Below are 16,722 nucleotides of genomic sequence, written 5' to 3' on the forward strand. Positions count from 1 at the left end.
ATTAACCATACAAATAAACACCAATGAAATCAATCAAAATATATACCAACAAAACCAATAACATGTAAATAACTGTATATATATATATATATATATATATATATATATATATATATATATATATATATATATATATATATATATATATATATATATATATATATATATGTACCATAACTATTAACTCCTATGAGGGACTATATTAACCGGCGGAGGAACTCAAAAGTGGCACATAAAATCAAGGTCGCCGGATCGACTCCACCTTGGGTTGCATCTCATAAATAAACAATTTTAAACCTGTTAACTACGATATGCTAAAATGCCACCCGAGATTCCTTGGTTCACTACCCCTCAAAAACTAACTCTGTTTTGCACGATTAACGTCTCTTTTCTCTGTGCGCAGGGGCGCAAAGATTGGGCCCCAGCTTTTGCGCAAGCCTGCACTTTGTGTCTGAGTTATACAAATATGGGCATGCATTTGTGGGAACATAAGGGGTTTGGTCCCCCATTGAAAAGCATTGGATGTTTGACACCTCATAGCTTGGAGATGCTTTATGCAACGTGGTCCAAATTTCTTGTGGAGCTTTCTCTCTAAAGGAAGTACAGACTCTGTGAAGCAGAAGTTTGTACGAGCTTCCTAGAGCTACTTCCGGCAAAGTATTCCATTCTATTCCAATAGGCAGACTCTGACGGAAAGTGTCTGCACTTCTGTAGACTGGCAAGCTGCAGGCGTGAGTGAGTTTCCATGACAACAGAGCTCTGCTGGCCAGAGGTTACTACAGGTCAGGGACAGTCTCCATTGGGATACAATGGCAACTTTGGACGCCCACTGCAGTGGCTGTGATGAATGTAGGAATTTGAAATTCGCACAGTCACTTCCTCTAAACTTTTTAAAGTTTTACAGTGATGATCAGGCATGTGTCACTTTTTTGATTTCACATGCTTTCCTATTGGGCCTTGGACTTTAACAGGACCTGGCATGAGGCCCAGAGACGAACCAGTTGGCCAATACAGCACCACCCACCTGTGGGAAATCGTGCTACACACCATTTTGGTCAAATGTTGAGTTCTGGGCCCAGATTTGATGAGGCTTAGTTGCTAAAGGAGGCCGATCTGAGTCATGGCTTTTGGTGAGCTTTGGTGACATTAAGTATTGGCACCCCTTTTTGAGGCACTTCCCAGTACAGGATTTGGACCAAACTGACAGAGTACACTCACTCGGTGATACTGGACACAACCATGTTAGCGGCTAATGGTTAGCAAGTTGCTAACCAGGAAGTACCTCTAGGAAGCTCGTACAAACAAAGAAAATATGTTGTTTATAATGTTGCCATGATAACTCAAAATGACGGGTGGTAGAAAAAAATACTTCATGGGATCAGCACACATATTTTGATATATACACTGTGGGGATTAAAATATAAAACACTAAGTCACCCACACCGGGATTCAATCCCATGATCTCTTGCATTTGAAGCCTGCACTTTGTGTCTTAGCTATACTGTAGCCATTTACGGGAATGCATTTCTGGGAACATAAGGGGTTTGGTCCCCCCCATTAAAAAGCATTGGATGTTTGACGCCTCATAGATTGGAAATGCTTTATGCGACATAGCCCAAATTTCTTGTGGAGCTTTCTCTCTAAAGGAAGTACAAACTCTGAAGCAGAAGTTGGTGAGACCTTCCTAGAGCTACTTCCGGTTAGCAACAACATGCTAACCGTTAGCCGCTAACAGGGTTGTGTTCTGTATCGGGGGTTAAGGGTAATCTGTTAGTTTGGTCCAAATCCTGTACTAGGAAGTGCCTCAAAAAAGTGTGCCAATACTTAATGTCACCAAACGTCACCAAAGGCCATGGGTGAGATTGGCCTCCTTTAGCAACTAAGCCTCACCAAATCTGGGCCCAGAACTCAGCATTTGAACAAAATGGTGCGTAGTGCCATTTCCCACAGGTGGGTGGTGCTGTATTGGCCAATTGTCCTGTTGGAAGCAAAGGCCCAATAGGAAAGCATGTGAAATCCAAAATGGGAAAGAAAAGTGGCATATAGCTGAAAGTCACTTGAAAATTTTAAAATGTCAAGAGGAAGTGAATGTGCGAATTTCAGATTCCTACATTAATCACAGCAACTGCAGTGAGCGTTGAAAGTTGCCATTCTATCTCAATGGAGCCTCTCCCTCTGGCTCACAGAGTTTTCACTTCTGAGTAGTTCACAGATATATCTACAAACTGGAAGTTAAACAGTGTTTGTAGGTGAAAGCATGACGACACAGTACAGCGTTAAAAAAGGCCGTTTGGAGGCTTTTTTGAAGCTAACGGATTACTAACGGAAAGTAACACTGCAAATTTCAGCTTCCAACGGTCTTCACAGCCCCAGCAGCAGCCGTCGAAAGGTAGCATGTTAAGTCAATGGACCTCCTAGGAGCCTCTGGCTAGCAGCGTTGTCATGGAGACTCACTGACAACTGCAGCCCTCTCTGTCTGTAAAGGAAGAAGAACCCTGGCTAAGCAGAAGTAGGTAGGACCTTCCTAAAGCTACTTCTGGTTAGCAACATGCTAACCGTTAGCCTCTAGCATGGTTGTGTTCAGTATCACCGGGTGATGTTACTCTGTCAGTTTGGTCCAAATCCTGTACTGGGATGTGCCTCAAATAGGGAGAAAATATGTTGTTTATAACGTTGCCATGGTAACTCAAAATGGCGGGTGGTTCAAAAAAATACTTCATGAGATCAGCACACATGCTTTGTTATACACACTGTGGGGATTATAATCTAAAACTCTAAGTCTCCCACACCAGGATTTGATCCCATGACCTCTTGCATACAAAGCCTGAACTTTCCATCTGAGCTATACTGTAGCCATATATGGGTATGCATTTCTTGGACCATAAGGGGTGTGGTCCCCCCCATTGAAAAGCATTGGATGTTTGACACCTCATAGCTTGGAGATGCTTTATGCGACATAGCCCAAATTTCTTGTGGCACTTTCTCTCTAAAGGAAGTACAGTGTTTGTGAAGTAGAAGTTTGTACGAGCTTCCTAGAGCTACTTCCGGTTAGCAACATGCTAACCATTAGCTGCTAACATGGTTGTGTTCAGTATCAGTTGGTGATACTGTCGCTTCATGCTTGCTCAGTATGAGGGATTGCAGCAAAGCCATGTACAATGCAGACGACTCTCCCTGTGGCTCTACGGTTCCCCAGGAGTGACTGCTGCTTGTCGGGACTTTGATTCAATCAACTGGTTTCCTTATATAGGACATTTTTGACCAATCTGTATAATCTGACCCAATCTGTATAATATGATTGAACTTGACTTTGTAAAGTGCCTTGAGATGACATGTTTCATGATTTGGCGCTATATAAATAAATTGAATTGAATTGAAATTGAATTGATTGTACTCTGTCAGTTTGGTCTAAATCCTGTACTGGGAAGTGCCTCAAAAAGGAGTGCCAATACTTAATGTCACCAAACGGGACCAAGTTCATGGGTCAGATTGACCTCCTTTAGCAACTCAGCCTCACCAAATCTTGGCCCAGAACTCAACATTTGACCAAAATGGTCAGTAGCGCCATTTCCCACAGGTGGGTGGGGCTGTATTGGCCAATTGTCCTGTTGGAAGCAAAGGCCCAATAGGAAAGCATGTGAAATCCAAAATGGGAAAGAAAAGTGGCACATAGCTGAAAGTCACTTGAAAATTTTAAAATGTCAAGAGGAAGTGACTGTGCGAATTTCAGATTCCTACATTAATCACAGCAACTGCAGTGAGCGTTGAAAGTTGCCATTCTATCTCAATGGAGCCTCTCCCTCTGGCTCACAGAGTTCCGTCGTCATGGAAACTCACCGACACACCTGCAGCGGGCCAGTCTACAGAAGTGCAGACACTTTGCGTCAGAGTCTGCCTATTGGATTATAATGGAGAACTTTGCCTCGAACAACGCTCCATATCTCCCGATCCATAAATGGTAGAGACGTACTTTTTTCTGCGTTTATTTCATAACGGATAGGGGAAGTAGACAAGCTATCGGTTTTTGCTGGAAAAAGTTTAAAGGTATACTATGCAACCGGGGTTCATTTTCCAGCGAGGCTCCCCCCAGAGGGCGAAAGTAAAAGTGCACTGTCGTAAAGATGCTCAGCTGTTCTGGTTTCTCCGTCAAGCCAGGCACGGTTGTTTTGAGCTTAGCAGACAGGCGAACACAACGAAAAGTGGACAAAACGGCAGTACAAACAATGACTAACACAGTGAAGGTATGAACATCAAGCTTCCCACAGCGCTATCTTGGCGAGGCGGCCGCCGCATGCGCCGCCGCCTCGCCAAGCCGCGGCCGCCGCGTGCGCCGTGGTAGCGTCTCGCCAAAAAAAAAAAAAAAAAATAATAATAATAATAATACTAATAATAAAAAAACTCGATATGCTTGCATGTTTGACGTTAACACGCGGTTCTTTGTTGTTGCTTTCACGCGTGCATATAGTGAATGGCAGGGCAAAAACACATGGAGTTCTCGCCGTAAAGCGAGACTTCTGTGTGTGCGGGCCGAGAGCTCTTGCAATTGCAAGTGCGGTATTTCCCCCACAGACCCCAGGGTTGCAGAGAAAACCTTTGTTCGACCTGAAATGACTCATTTAATCATCCAAAACTGTATGGAACACATTAATTAACTGAAAAATGTTGCATAGTATGCCTTTAATAAAGGCGTAAAAAATTATGATATAAAGGGGATTTTTATAGAATTTTAGAAATCCTCTAAAAACGGTCCCGAACAAATCGCTGTAGCTGAAAAAGTATAAGAGATATCAGGCTGACTTTCTGTTTGTGGTAAGGCGTATTGTGTCATTTCTTGTTGTTGCTGTGTGAACGACAGATTTTTGCTCCAGGCTCTCTCGCTTTTTATCCTTAAACCTCTTTGCTGTAACATCTGTTTCCAAACATAAGCACTTTTAAAAACATTTTCTGTGGCTTCTGATCACGTTTGGGAACTCCTCATGTTCCACACGGTTTGTTCTTTGGCGCGATAACAGGGCGCTAGCCTAGCTTTAGCCTAGCGTTAGCCAAGCCTTAGCCTCATAATGGCTTCTCCGTCTCTGACTAAGTCTCCTATCTGCTGCTCTCTATGTCAGATGTTCAGTTATTCCTCTGCCTCCTTTAGTGATAATGGTACATGTAATAAATGTAGTGTTTTTGTAGCTTTGGAGGCGAGGGTGTCAGAATTGGAGACACGGCTCCGTGCTGTTGAAAAACCAGCTGATAGCCGCTCCTTTGCTAGCGCGGAGCCGCATAGAGTAACTTCAAGTAGCGAACCTAAAGCAGTAGCACCCGAACGGCCGGGTAACCAGGCTGGCTGGATGACGGTTCGTAGGAAGCGTAGCTCTAGATTACAGACCCCAGATCACCACCAACCCGTCTGCGTTTCTATTAAATTTTCCCCTCTCAGCGACAGTCTCGCTGAGGAGCTGACCTTAATTATTGGCAGCTCCATAATAAGAAATGTGGCACTAAAGAAACCAGGGACCATAGTTAAATGCCTACCAGGGGCCAGAACGGGCGACATAGAATCCTACCTAAAACTACTGGCTAAGGATAAGCATAAATACCGCAAAATTGTTATTCACGCTGGCGGTAATGACACCCGGTCATGCCGATCAGAGGTCACCAAAGTTGGTGTTGCTTCGGTGTGTGAGTTTACTAAAGCAATGTCAGACTCTGTAATTTTCTCTGGTCCCCTGCCTGATCTGACCAGTGATGACATGTTTAGCCGCATGTCGTCATTCAACCGTTGGTTGTCTAGGTGGTGTCCAGAAAACGACGTGGGCTATATTGATAACTGGAGAACTTTCTGGGGAAAACCTGGTCTGATCAGGAGAGATGGCATTCATCCCACTTTGGATGGTGCAGCTCTTCTTTCTAGGAATCTGGCCGGATTTATTAGTTCTCCTAAATGCTGACAACCCAGGGTCCAGACCAGGAAGCAGAGCCGTAGTTTAACACACCTCTCTGCAGCTTCTGTACTGTTACCCACCCATTATCCTATTGAGACGGTGGCTTTCCCACGGCCAAAACTTAACAGATCAAAAACTAATCTAAAAGGAACAAATCATAAAAATCTAATACGAATCCATACGGATCACTTTGAACCAAAAAATAAAAGAATTAAATGTGGTCTATTAAATATAAGGTCTCTTAAGACTTTGTTAGTTAATGAATTGATTTCTGATAATCAGATTGATTTGTTTTGTCTCACAGAAACCTGGCTACAAGAGGACTACATTAGTATAAATGAGTCAACCCCCTCCAGTTATTCAAATTTCCACATTCCCAGATCTGTGGAAAGAGGAGGAGGAGTGGCAACTATCTTTCAGTCTGATTTATTAATTAGTCCCAGGCACACTAATAATTACAGTTCTTTTGAACATTTAACCCTCAGTTTCCCTCAACCAAACTGCAAAGCAATAAAACCTCTTCTGTTTGTTGTTTTGTATTGTCCACCAGGCCCTCACACTCAGTTTTTGGATCAATTGGCAGATTTCTTATCCGATTTGGTGTTAAATACTGATAAGGTTATTATTGTGGGTGATTTTAACATCCATGTTGACACTGAATGTGATAACCTTAGTATAGCCTTTAAAACTATCCTAGATTCAATTGGTTTTGCTCAAAATGTACATAAACCGACACACTCTCGGCTCCATACTTTAGACCTTGTTCTGACATATGGCATTGATTGTGAAGAATTAACAGTATTCTCTCACAACCCTGTCCTGTCTGATAATTTTTAATAACATTTGAGTTTAATCTAAGTGACTTCTCCACCCCCAAAAGAGGGTTCCATTATAGTAGATCTTTATCGGATAATGCTGTATCAAAACTTAAAGAGTCTGTCCCCTTTTTAATATCTTCAGTATTGCAGAAATGCCCTGTAGATGGCAGCAATGCTGTTTCTTCCCATTCACAAATCGATACCTTTGCTAACAATCTGACTTCCTCATTGCGTTCTGCATTAGACAATGTAGCTCCCTTGAAAAAGAAGGTGATTATTCACAGGAAGCTGGCTCTCTGGTTTAATTCAGAGCTGCGTTCCTTGAAGCACAATGTTAGGAAATTAGAGAGAAAATGGCGCTCTACACACCAAGAGGAATCCTACTTAATCTGGAGGGACAGTCTATTGTTGTATAACAAGACCCTTCGCAGAGTTAGAGCAGCATATTTTTCATCATTAATTGAAGAGAATAAAAATAATCCTAGATTTCTCTTAAGTACAGTTGCCAAACTTACCCAGAGCCACAGCTCTGTTGATCCATCGATTCCCTTAGCTCTTAGTAGCAACGATTTTATGGGATTCTTCATAAATAAAATTGATGCCATTAAAAATAAAATAATTGGCATCCTCCCAAACATGATTACCTCGTCCTTAGTAAGTGAGGCAGCATTGGAGGAATCTTTAGAACCTGTTAGTGTTAGAACTGTTTAGAAGCAGTAAAGGTTTCTGAGCTATCTAAAATTTTAGCTTCATCTAAACCTTCTACCTGTATGTTAGACCCAATGCCAACCAAGTTGTTTAAGGACATATTCCCTTTGATCAGTGGCACTATTTTAGACATGATTAATCTATCCTTAGTAAATGGATATGTACCACAGATTTTTAAAGTAGCTGTTATTAAACCTTTACTTAAGAAACCTTCTCTTGATCAAGATGAGTTAGTAAACTACAGACCTATATTTAATCTTCTTTTCTTATCTAAAATTCTTGAGAAAGTAGTTGCTAATCAACTTTGTGAACATTTACAAAGCAATGACCTACTTGAGGAGTTTCAGTCAGGCTTCAGAGCTCATCATAGCACTGAAACAGCTCTGGTGAAGGTCACTAATGATATTCTCATGGCCTCAAATAATGGACTTGTGTCTGTACTTGTCCTGTTAGATCTCAGTGCTGCATTTGATACAGTTGATCACAATATTCTCCTACAGACTTGAACATACTGTAGGGATTAAGGGGAAAGCATTAGGCTGGTTTAAATCTTATCTATCGGACAGATTCCAGTTTGTTCATGTTAATAATAAATCTTCCTCAAACTCTAGTGTCACCTGTGGAGTACCACAGGGTTCAGTGCTTGGACCAATTATCTTTACTATATATATATATATATGCTTCCGATCAGCAAAATTATCAGACAGCATGGGATTAATTTCCACTGTTATAATGATGATACTCAGCTATATTTATACATAAATCCTGATGAATCCAATCAATTACTTCGACTGCAGTCATGTCTTGATGACATCAAAAGCTGAATGACTTTAAATTTCCTGCATCTAAATTCTGACAAGACCGAAGTTGTAATCTTTGGGCCAGAGTCCTCAAAACATAAACTTCTGGCATTAACTTGGCCTCTGGTAATAAAGTAAAAAATCTTGGTGTTATTTTTGACCAAGACATGTCATTTAAATCCCATATTAAACAGGTTTCCAGAGTTTCCTTTTTTCACCTCCGGAATATCGTCAAAATTAGAAACATTCTGTCCAGGAGTGATGCTGAAAAACTGGTCCATGCATATGTTACTTCAAGGCTGGACTATTGTAATTCTTTACTATTAGGAAGTCCACAAAATGCAGTTCAAAGTATTCAGCTGATCCAAAATGCTGCAGCAAGAGTTCTGATGAAAATCAACAAGCGGGATCATATTTCTCCAATTTTAGCTTCCCTTCATTGGCTTCCTGTTAAATCAAGAAGAGAATTTAAAATTCTTCTTCTAACGTATAAAGCCCTTAATAATCAAGCTCCATCATATATCAGAGCTCTGATTACCCCGTATGTTCCTAACAGAGCACTTCGCTCTCAGACTGCAGGTCTGCTGGTGGTTCCTAGAGTCTTTAAAAGTAGAATGGGAGGCAGATCCTTTACCTATCAGGCTCCTCTCCTGTGGAACCAACTCCCAGTTTTGGTCCGTGAGGCAGACACCCTGTCTACTTTTAAGACTAATCTTAAAACCTTCCTTTTTGACAAAGCTTATAACTAGAGTGGCTCATGTTACTCAGAGCTACTTTTATAGTTTTACTGCTATAAGCTTAGGCTACTGTAGGACATCAGGATCTAATTTTCTCACTCTTTAGAGTTCTACTGTTCTTCAATTATGCATTGTGTGTCGTCATTTCTGCTTTAACTTTCTGTTCTCTCTCTTTTATCTTCATAGTAGGTACACCTGGTCTGGCGTTCTGTTAACTGTGACATCATCCAGAGAAGACGGCTCACCCGCTACTACCATCTAATGTAGAACAGATTACTGGATCAATGTGTGCTTCTGTGCTTTTTTGTCTCTCTTTTTGTGTCTCTGCTCTGTCTTCTGTAACCCCCAGTCGGTCGAGGCATATGACCGTTCATACTGAGCCCAGTTCTGCCGGAGGTTTTCCTTCCCGTTAATGGGGAGTTTTTCTTCCCACTGTCGCTTTATGCTTGCTCAGTATGAGGGACTGCAGCAAAGCCATGTACAATGCAGACGACTCTCCCTGTGGCTCTACGCTTCCCCAGGAGTGAATGCTGCTTGTCGGGACTTTGATGCAATCAACTGGTTTCCTTATATAGGACATTTTTGACCAATCTGTATAATATGATTGAACTTGACTTTGTAAAGTGCCTTGAGATGACATGTTTCATGATTTGGCGATATATAAATAAAATTGAATCTAATTGAAAACAATTATTTCACTGTGAGTATCAGCAGGCTTTTGAGGACTATGGTGCTCATTTTTATGTTTGTACAAAAATCGGTGTAGGCACAGCGACGATGTAAAAAAGTGGATGATGTGGGAAAATGCAGCTCAAAAGCGTTTTCAGGAATTTGCACATTCGCTACTCCCGAACAAATTGTTCCTGCGGCAAAACCGTAACAGTTATCCAAACAATTCCTTTTTTGTGAGTGCTAGAAGGGTCGGGACATTCATGTGTGAAAGTGTCATGTCTGTATATAAAACAGTTTAGGAGTAGCGACGATGCGAAAACATGTGCTGTTTTGGATTTTCAGACGTCATTTTTCAAAACCGCTCCATAGGAAATGAATGGGGGAGGTTTCGGGTTTGTGTCGCTCTGAGGTGATTTGCCAAAAATCTATAAATGCTACACCAATGAGGGTTACATTTCCTAAATCCAGACAAAAATACCTACGTTTTGATGTATAACTTATCCATGCAGAATGAAAATTGAGCGAGTAGGCTGAAGTTGTTCGGGGTTTTGAAATCTTTAAAAAAGCTAGAGTGGGCCACTCTGGCGGTTGGAGAATTCCGTCATTAACTTTCATTGTAAACGATGATTTCGGTGATTTTTGGACATGAGCTTTGAGGAGTAACTGTGAAGAGACGGTAAGAGATATCCACATGCCGTTTTCACTTCTGAGTAGTTCAAAGATATATCTACAAACTGGAAGTTAAACGGTGTTCGTAGGTGAAACCATGACGACACAGTACAGCTTTGAAAATGGCCATTTGGAGGCTTTTTTGAGGCTTTCTTTCTACCCGACTCCATTGATTATTATGGGTTTTTTGGGGGTTGGTTTTTGGCTAATTATGTTGCCATGGTAACTCGAAATCCGTGCACCCCCACAATATAGGCATCAAAACGAGTTTTGATGCCTATATTGTGGGGGTGCACGCTACGGTTCGGGCCGCATTAATAGTGAAGGAAGAAAAAACTGGAATAATAAATAGTCCGTTTAGAGCAGAATAGTAATAGGTGCCTCCATGCATTTGCATGGGAGGCAGTGCTGTGCTTTGCACAGCACTGCCTCCTCATTGCACATGCAAGGCAGGCGCCTAATAAAGAGTCCGTTTAGAAGTGAATAGTATTAGGTGCCTCCATGCATTTGCATTGCAAATGCTATGGCAGGCGCCTAATAATTTAAAAACAGACGAAAAACAATAGTGTCCTCTGCTCACAGAGCAGACGAACGGTATAGCCGTTCACCTGCACTGCGGGCTTGGAACCCTAATCAGGGTTTCCCGCAGCGCTATCTTGGCGAGGCGGCCAAGATATAGCCCGTTCTTTCTGCACTGCGGGCTTGGAACCCTAATCAGGGTTTCCCGCAGCGCTATCTTGGCGAGGCGCCGCCGTTCTTTCAGCTCTGTGGGTTTAGAACCCTAAAGAATAAATAATTTAAAAACGAACGAAAAACAACAGGGTTCTCTGCTCACAGAACAAATGAACAGCTATGCATTGCATAGCCCGTTCTTTATGCTCTGCAATCTTGGAACCCTTATAACATTGCAGATGTAGCTCACTGGAGGGTTGTACTGGCTTGACCACCACATATCGTCCTCGAGGGCTACCTGGTGCTCGCAGCCATCATGTTGGTGACCCCTGTACTACGGACTATTTGCACACTGTCAGCTTCTCAGAAGGTGATGTCAGTGCATTCAACCTTTTGAACATTATGCCTTGTCGCTGTGTAGTTTCTCAGACAGACTCTCACCAAAATGTCATTATGCTTACATAAAGATTCTTGATCACTTCTGTCATTTTTGCCGAACCTCTGCTTATGACATTCAGCAAACATTGATGGGTACATTCAACAAACGTCTGAACGTTCAATGTGTGCTGGGAATTTCAATATTTACAACTTTCTTACCTCAGAAGACATTACGCCTCTAGACAAAAGACCTGTGCAGTGGCAGCAATAATACTTTTCCTTTTTTCCCATGCACAACACTGGTGTCATTTCAGCTTGTTGCCAGAGGGGGAGAAGTTAGTGCAAAAAACTCTGGAACTTGCGCAATGCACCTTTAAATTAGAACTCCCATCTACTTTATTTCTATTGTGTGTTCAAATTTAGATCAGCAGGCTTGAAATATATAGACTGAGATTTTTCCGTACTGTCTCGGAAAGTTGTGTCCGTGCTGGATCTTCTGCTGATCCTCAAGGTACCTCAAAGTCCAGAAGTCCTCCTTTCCCTAAAATGCAGTTGGGGTTGAGACTAGGAAGGTGCTCCAAGGATACACAGTGATTTCAGGATGTTGATGTCCCAGGAAAAAAAATAAATCAGTTGCCAAATATTAGCAAGCAAAAAACTTTCCCATTGCTTTCTTTAATTACCAAGAGAGAGATCAGTAATTTTCAGTCAGCATTAATTTTCTTCTTATATGGAGAACACCAGTGGGATACAGGAAAAGTGTGGTCCAGTCTAAAGTCCTCCATTCTGTTCTACCTGGACAAAACTAGTCCATCCATTAAATACAAGTGTTGTATGCAAGATGTCACACCACAGTTTCTCACCCTTTAGGAACTGCTGGAAATTTCCCAGGTCCCAGTAAGAGAAAAACAATACTAGTAGTATTCAACTCTGCAGCAGTGATTGAAAAGTAAAGACCTTTTTCTCCCACCATCAACATTGCTTGCTCACATTCAGTAGAGGACCATCAGGCTACCAACCGATGGCCCCTTATTGTTCCCAGGGGCCCGAGTAACGCCCGCAATAAGTCAGGGACAACTGGACTCAGAGGCCACCACATCTGTTTAATGCTGGGCAGTTTTTCTTCCTGGACTGTGAAGTTTGTCTTAGATGAAGGACAGTTATAAACTGATGTTTACTGCAAATCCACCCCCATAGACCAGTACTTGCGGTTTGACTCATCACCCACTGGAGCACAAGTCAGGAGTCATCACCTGCTGCAGTTTCTTCCTGTTCTCCCAATAACAGCTGTATAACCACACGGTGCGGCAATACACCAGGATCTGTAGATTGATGTGTAGATGGTTGTGAGCAGTTGTCGAAGGAGGTGAATGTGCAATAACTTCCTATGGAAGTAGTCTTTGTTGGACATTCCCTGCCTGGTGAGAGATGTGTTAAAAGATCAGGTCATCAGAGATGTGAACACCCAGGAACTTAACTTTCTCATCTTCCTCACCGTGTATCAAGAGGGGTGTGTGAAAGGAGTGCTTAGATTTCCCGAAGTCCATCTTTCATGTTTAAGATGTTGGGGTTCAGATAATTTTTCTGGCACCAAGTGCTGGACCTACTTTCTTTAGGCTCACTTAATGTGAATACAAATCAGACCTTCAACAATGGGGTCATTGGCAAACTGGACTAGTGATGGTGGAATGAATGGAGGAGCCAAGTTTAATATTACCGTAGATAGAGAATGTGGCTGAAGCCACAACCTTGGGGCTTCGGATCTGCACCACCAGACTGATTACCAAAGAAGTGATTTTAGATTTAGGGTGCAAAACACAATCCTTTCTTCTACTACTAAGGTATTGGTATTGAAGTTTCTGCTTGTAATGTCACAAATGTGAGAAATTTCAGTGTATGTGATTACTTTAGAAAAACATGGCAGATTGCAAATACCATTGCTTTCACAAAACCTTAACCACCTGCCACATTCTTTCACAAATGTTTGTAGAAACAGTCTGCATTCCTACAGTACGTGCTTGACTTTATACACTTGCACCAAGTACAAGTGTATCAAGATCTGATTTTGATTATTTGCATGGTGACTGAAAATGTTTCACAGTAGTGTAGCTGAACAACCCTTTAAATTTCTACATCCATTATCAGTTGCATCAGTGCTGTGAAACACTTTCTACCACCACCCCCACCCTCTATATTGATGGGTTTTTTTTTTCACGTAAACCACTTTGGCCAGTGGTTCTTGCAGATGTACTTTACATTCAAACTTGTGTCATCTTTCGTGTAAATTACTTTACCATCACTGTTTCATTAGCTCTGACAAAAAAGATCAATAGCAAATATGAATACACACACACACACACAAACACACATATTCGTCATGTTACAGTTTATTCAGCATATCTCTATAGTTTAAAGACAGTTTACATGGTACGACATATGTAAGCTGCAACACTGCTTCCATAGCATTCAGCAGCTGTCCATAAAAACAAAAAGTCTGAGATCACATGACGTGGTTTAAATGTGTTGTTGTAGGACAAAAGGTTAGACTGTACCTTAGCATGGGATTTTAGGGAAAGACAACTGAAAAAATACAACAGCTTTTTAAGAAACAGTAATGATATTGATACACTGTTAGTAAAGCTGCAGTGAAATGGAAGACGTATTTGGCAGGAAACAGAATTGCAGTTATTTAAAGGCCTCAGGACAAGAGCTGGCTACCTCACATAGCGAAAACAATGGTCCAGTGATCTACTTGTAAACTACAAATTCCAATATCTTGGAGCAACTCTGTTTACTGCTGCTGCTGCACAGCAACAAGGTGTTATTCACAGAATTCTACAGTAGAGCAAGAAAATGCGGAAATATCTTAGATGAAGGTGTCAAACTACACTTCTGGCCTTGTTATTGCAGCAGTGCAAACTCACACAAAAACCTTTTTGAAAAAATACAACCTTTAATTTGAGTAAATTTTTTTCAGTGGTGAAACAGCGTTTTGAAATACCAGTGGTCAGTTTTCAATAAATCACCACTATATATTATATTAGCACAGACTATGTTGCTAGACAACAGCACAAGAGTGTGTAAAAGTTCCTAAACGTTAACACCATAATGGCTGATGCTGCTTTAAAACAATGTCTCAGTGAGGAGGAACGTGTGGAGAACATTTGCCTTCCAGGTTAAGCTTTCCGCTGGGGCATTTAACAATAGAATCACAGCAAAATTTGATTTTATTACAACAGGAAGGCTGAAAAGAATAGATTGCAGGTATATATCTGTTTTGCTAATCTGTTACTTACCTTTTAACTTAATTTGTTCAAATTTGTTACCAAAATACACAAACATTAGACAAATAATACAGCTTCTATTAGCAAGTAAGAAGAAGACTAAACATCAGCATGCATTACCTAAGTGTACCCTGTTTCACACTGTTTAATTAACAGTGCTGGCTTGTGTTTTAATAACATCATAAACAGCCTGGTACCTGTGCAGGTCTGAACTCGGATCAGTATTGTTATGAATATGTAACAAACGCATAAATTCAGGAGAAAAAAAACAAAAACACTGAAGCACTAAAGCCTGATCATAGTTGGAAACAGACCTTTTAACAACACTAAAAAAGCACCAGCAGTGTTTCTAAGGATGAACATAGTCTGCAACGCTTGCTTGTGTTCTTCATGATACAGAAAGGCTTCTCTGTTCATACCACCCATCTGTAGCAGAGCTGCAGAAGATGTACAAAATAAAAAAAATGTATAAATCAGACTTGAAATATTTGCTTCATTAAAGTGTAATAATCCTGCCCAGATGATCTTCCGTGTTATTTATTTCAAAATTTACATTATCATGAAAGCTAGTAAAAAAACTGCTTTGAATTAAACGTAGAGACAGATCGTCCCAACTGTAGAACTAGTAAGGGTTCAATTGGGACCAACACCACAGAGAATGTGTAGCATATTGCACTCTGGAGCTTCAACAAGTCTTTTTCTTCATCAAATTTAAACTTTTGTTTTTCAAGAAATCATCTGGATCAAGTTGGCATAAACGTGATGCCATAAACGGGATATTCAGAGTGGAAAAAGGCTCCATCTTAAAATGCTTTCACTCACCAACCTAGTCACCATACAACAACGATTCTTTTTGTTTCTTGGATTATGTATCACTACTACAAGAAAGCACTATGATGTCAGAGGAGGGAAGTGGCTTACAGCTTCAAGGGACCTTTACAGATCATACAGCACCTCCAGGACAGTGGCCAGAGACCAGGCCTGGGTCTCACAGCTGAAGGGACAGTGCTGGCCGTTCTCATTGGTCAGCTCTGGTAAGCCCTTCCACAGAGACCTGAATGTGCAGAGGATTAGAAAACTAATGATAAAAACCACTTAGATTATGAGGAAAGGTAAATAACATTAAATTAGAATAAATAAAACTGTACATGGAAATCTAAAACTCCTACCTTTCCAAGTGGGTATAATGTCGGGACAGCACATTTTTCACCAGTGTGATGGTCTTGGAGTAGGTCTCCTCCCCCAGCATCTTGGCAAAGAAGAGTTTAGCACGGAGAAAGTACCCAACAGGCCACAGCCACTCCTGTAAACAAAGATGTAGTTCAAAGTGTTGGACTGTTTTAGTCATTCCCTAACACACCAGCAGCAGGATGTTTGTGTTACTTACAGGTCCTTGGTGGTAGTTAAAGCCCTTTGCCAGGTTGTAGTTGTCATTATCCAGTGCATTATCATAAACACCGCAGTAGACCATGTCACTAAGAAAACACAGAGAATCTCAAATGCCATATCTAACAGAATCATTGGTAAAACCAGAAATCAATATAAAGAAATAGTACTTTCATACAAAGTTCCAAATCTACATTTGAAATTTTTAATTAATCCAGTAGCTTTACAATGACATCAACGTTTAAATAATAAGCAGGAACATTAAGCAGATCTTTGAGTATAAGAAGAAGCTTTACTCTGGGTCAAGAGTTTTCATTCCCAAGTGTCCCAGAAGTTTCTTCTCAGCTATTTCCAAAGCCTTCCAGGCTCTTTCTAACGTGAACAGCTCTGGAGCCTGTCAAAGAAACATAGCAAATCTTTATTTACTTATAAAAGGTATTTTACAAACTAAAGTGGTAGATGAATGCTGTTATTTGCTTACCACCACCATTGCAATGGTAAAGTTGGGCCTCAACTGGTAGTCACACCATGGACTGGAAGCTCCATAACTATCTTTATAAATGCCTTTTTTATGCACCAAATCAGGGTTCTTCTCATTAGGGTCGTGGGGGTCCCCAGAAACCCAGAATGCAGCTTCAAAGGATTGCTGGATTTGCTGGTTCCACTCA

At 41.1% G+C, this 16,722-nt stretch overlaps 1 protein-coding gene across 3 annotated transcripts in view; it reads right to left on the reverse strand.

Annotated features, from left to right (window-relative positions):
* Positions 1 to 13,753: 13,753 nt before the first annotated feature.
* Positions 13,754 to 16,722, reverse strand: part of agla (amylo-alpha-1, 6-glucosidase, 4-alpha-glucanotransferase a) — a 158,049-nt gene continuing 155,080 nt past the window's right edge. For all 3 annotated transcript variants that reach the window (XM_036137806.1, XM_036137805.1, XM_036137808.1), the window contains 6 exons: positions 16,536 to 16,722; positions 16,351 to 16,448; positions 16,056 to 16,143; positions 15,838 to 15,971; positions 15,590 to 15,722; positions 13,754 to 15,105 (listed from right to left, as the gene is read on the reverse strand). The exon at positions 16,536 to 16,722 is cut by the window's right edge and continues 16 nt beyond it. In XM_036137806.1, coding sequence (XP_035993699.1) covers positions 15,605 to 15,722; positions 15,838 to 15,971; positions 16,056 to 16,143; positions 16,351 to 16,448; positions 16,536 to 16,722 — 625 coding nt within the window. In that variant the 3' untranslated portion in view covers positions 13,754 to 15,105; positions 15,590 to 15,604. The remainder of the gene's footprint in view (positions 15,106 to 15,589; positions 15,723 to 15,837; positions 15,972 to 16,055; positions 16,144 to 16,350; positions 16,449 to 16,535) is intronic.

The sequence above is a fragment of the Fundulus heteroclitus genome, chromosome 6 (genome assembly GCF_011125445.2).
Source record: "Fundulus heteroclitus isolate FHET01 chromosome 6, MU-UCD_Fhet_4.1, whole genome shotgun sequence".
Classification (NCBI taxonomy): Eukaryota; Metazoa; Chordata; class Actinopteri; order Cyprinodontiformes; family Fundulidae; genus Fundulus; species Fundulus heteroclitus.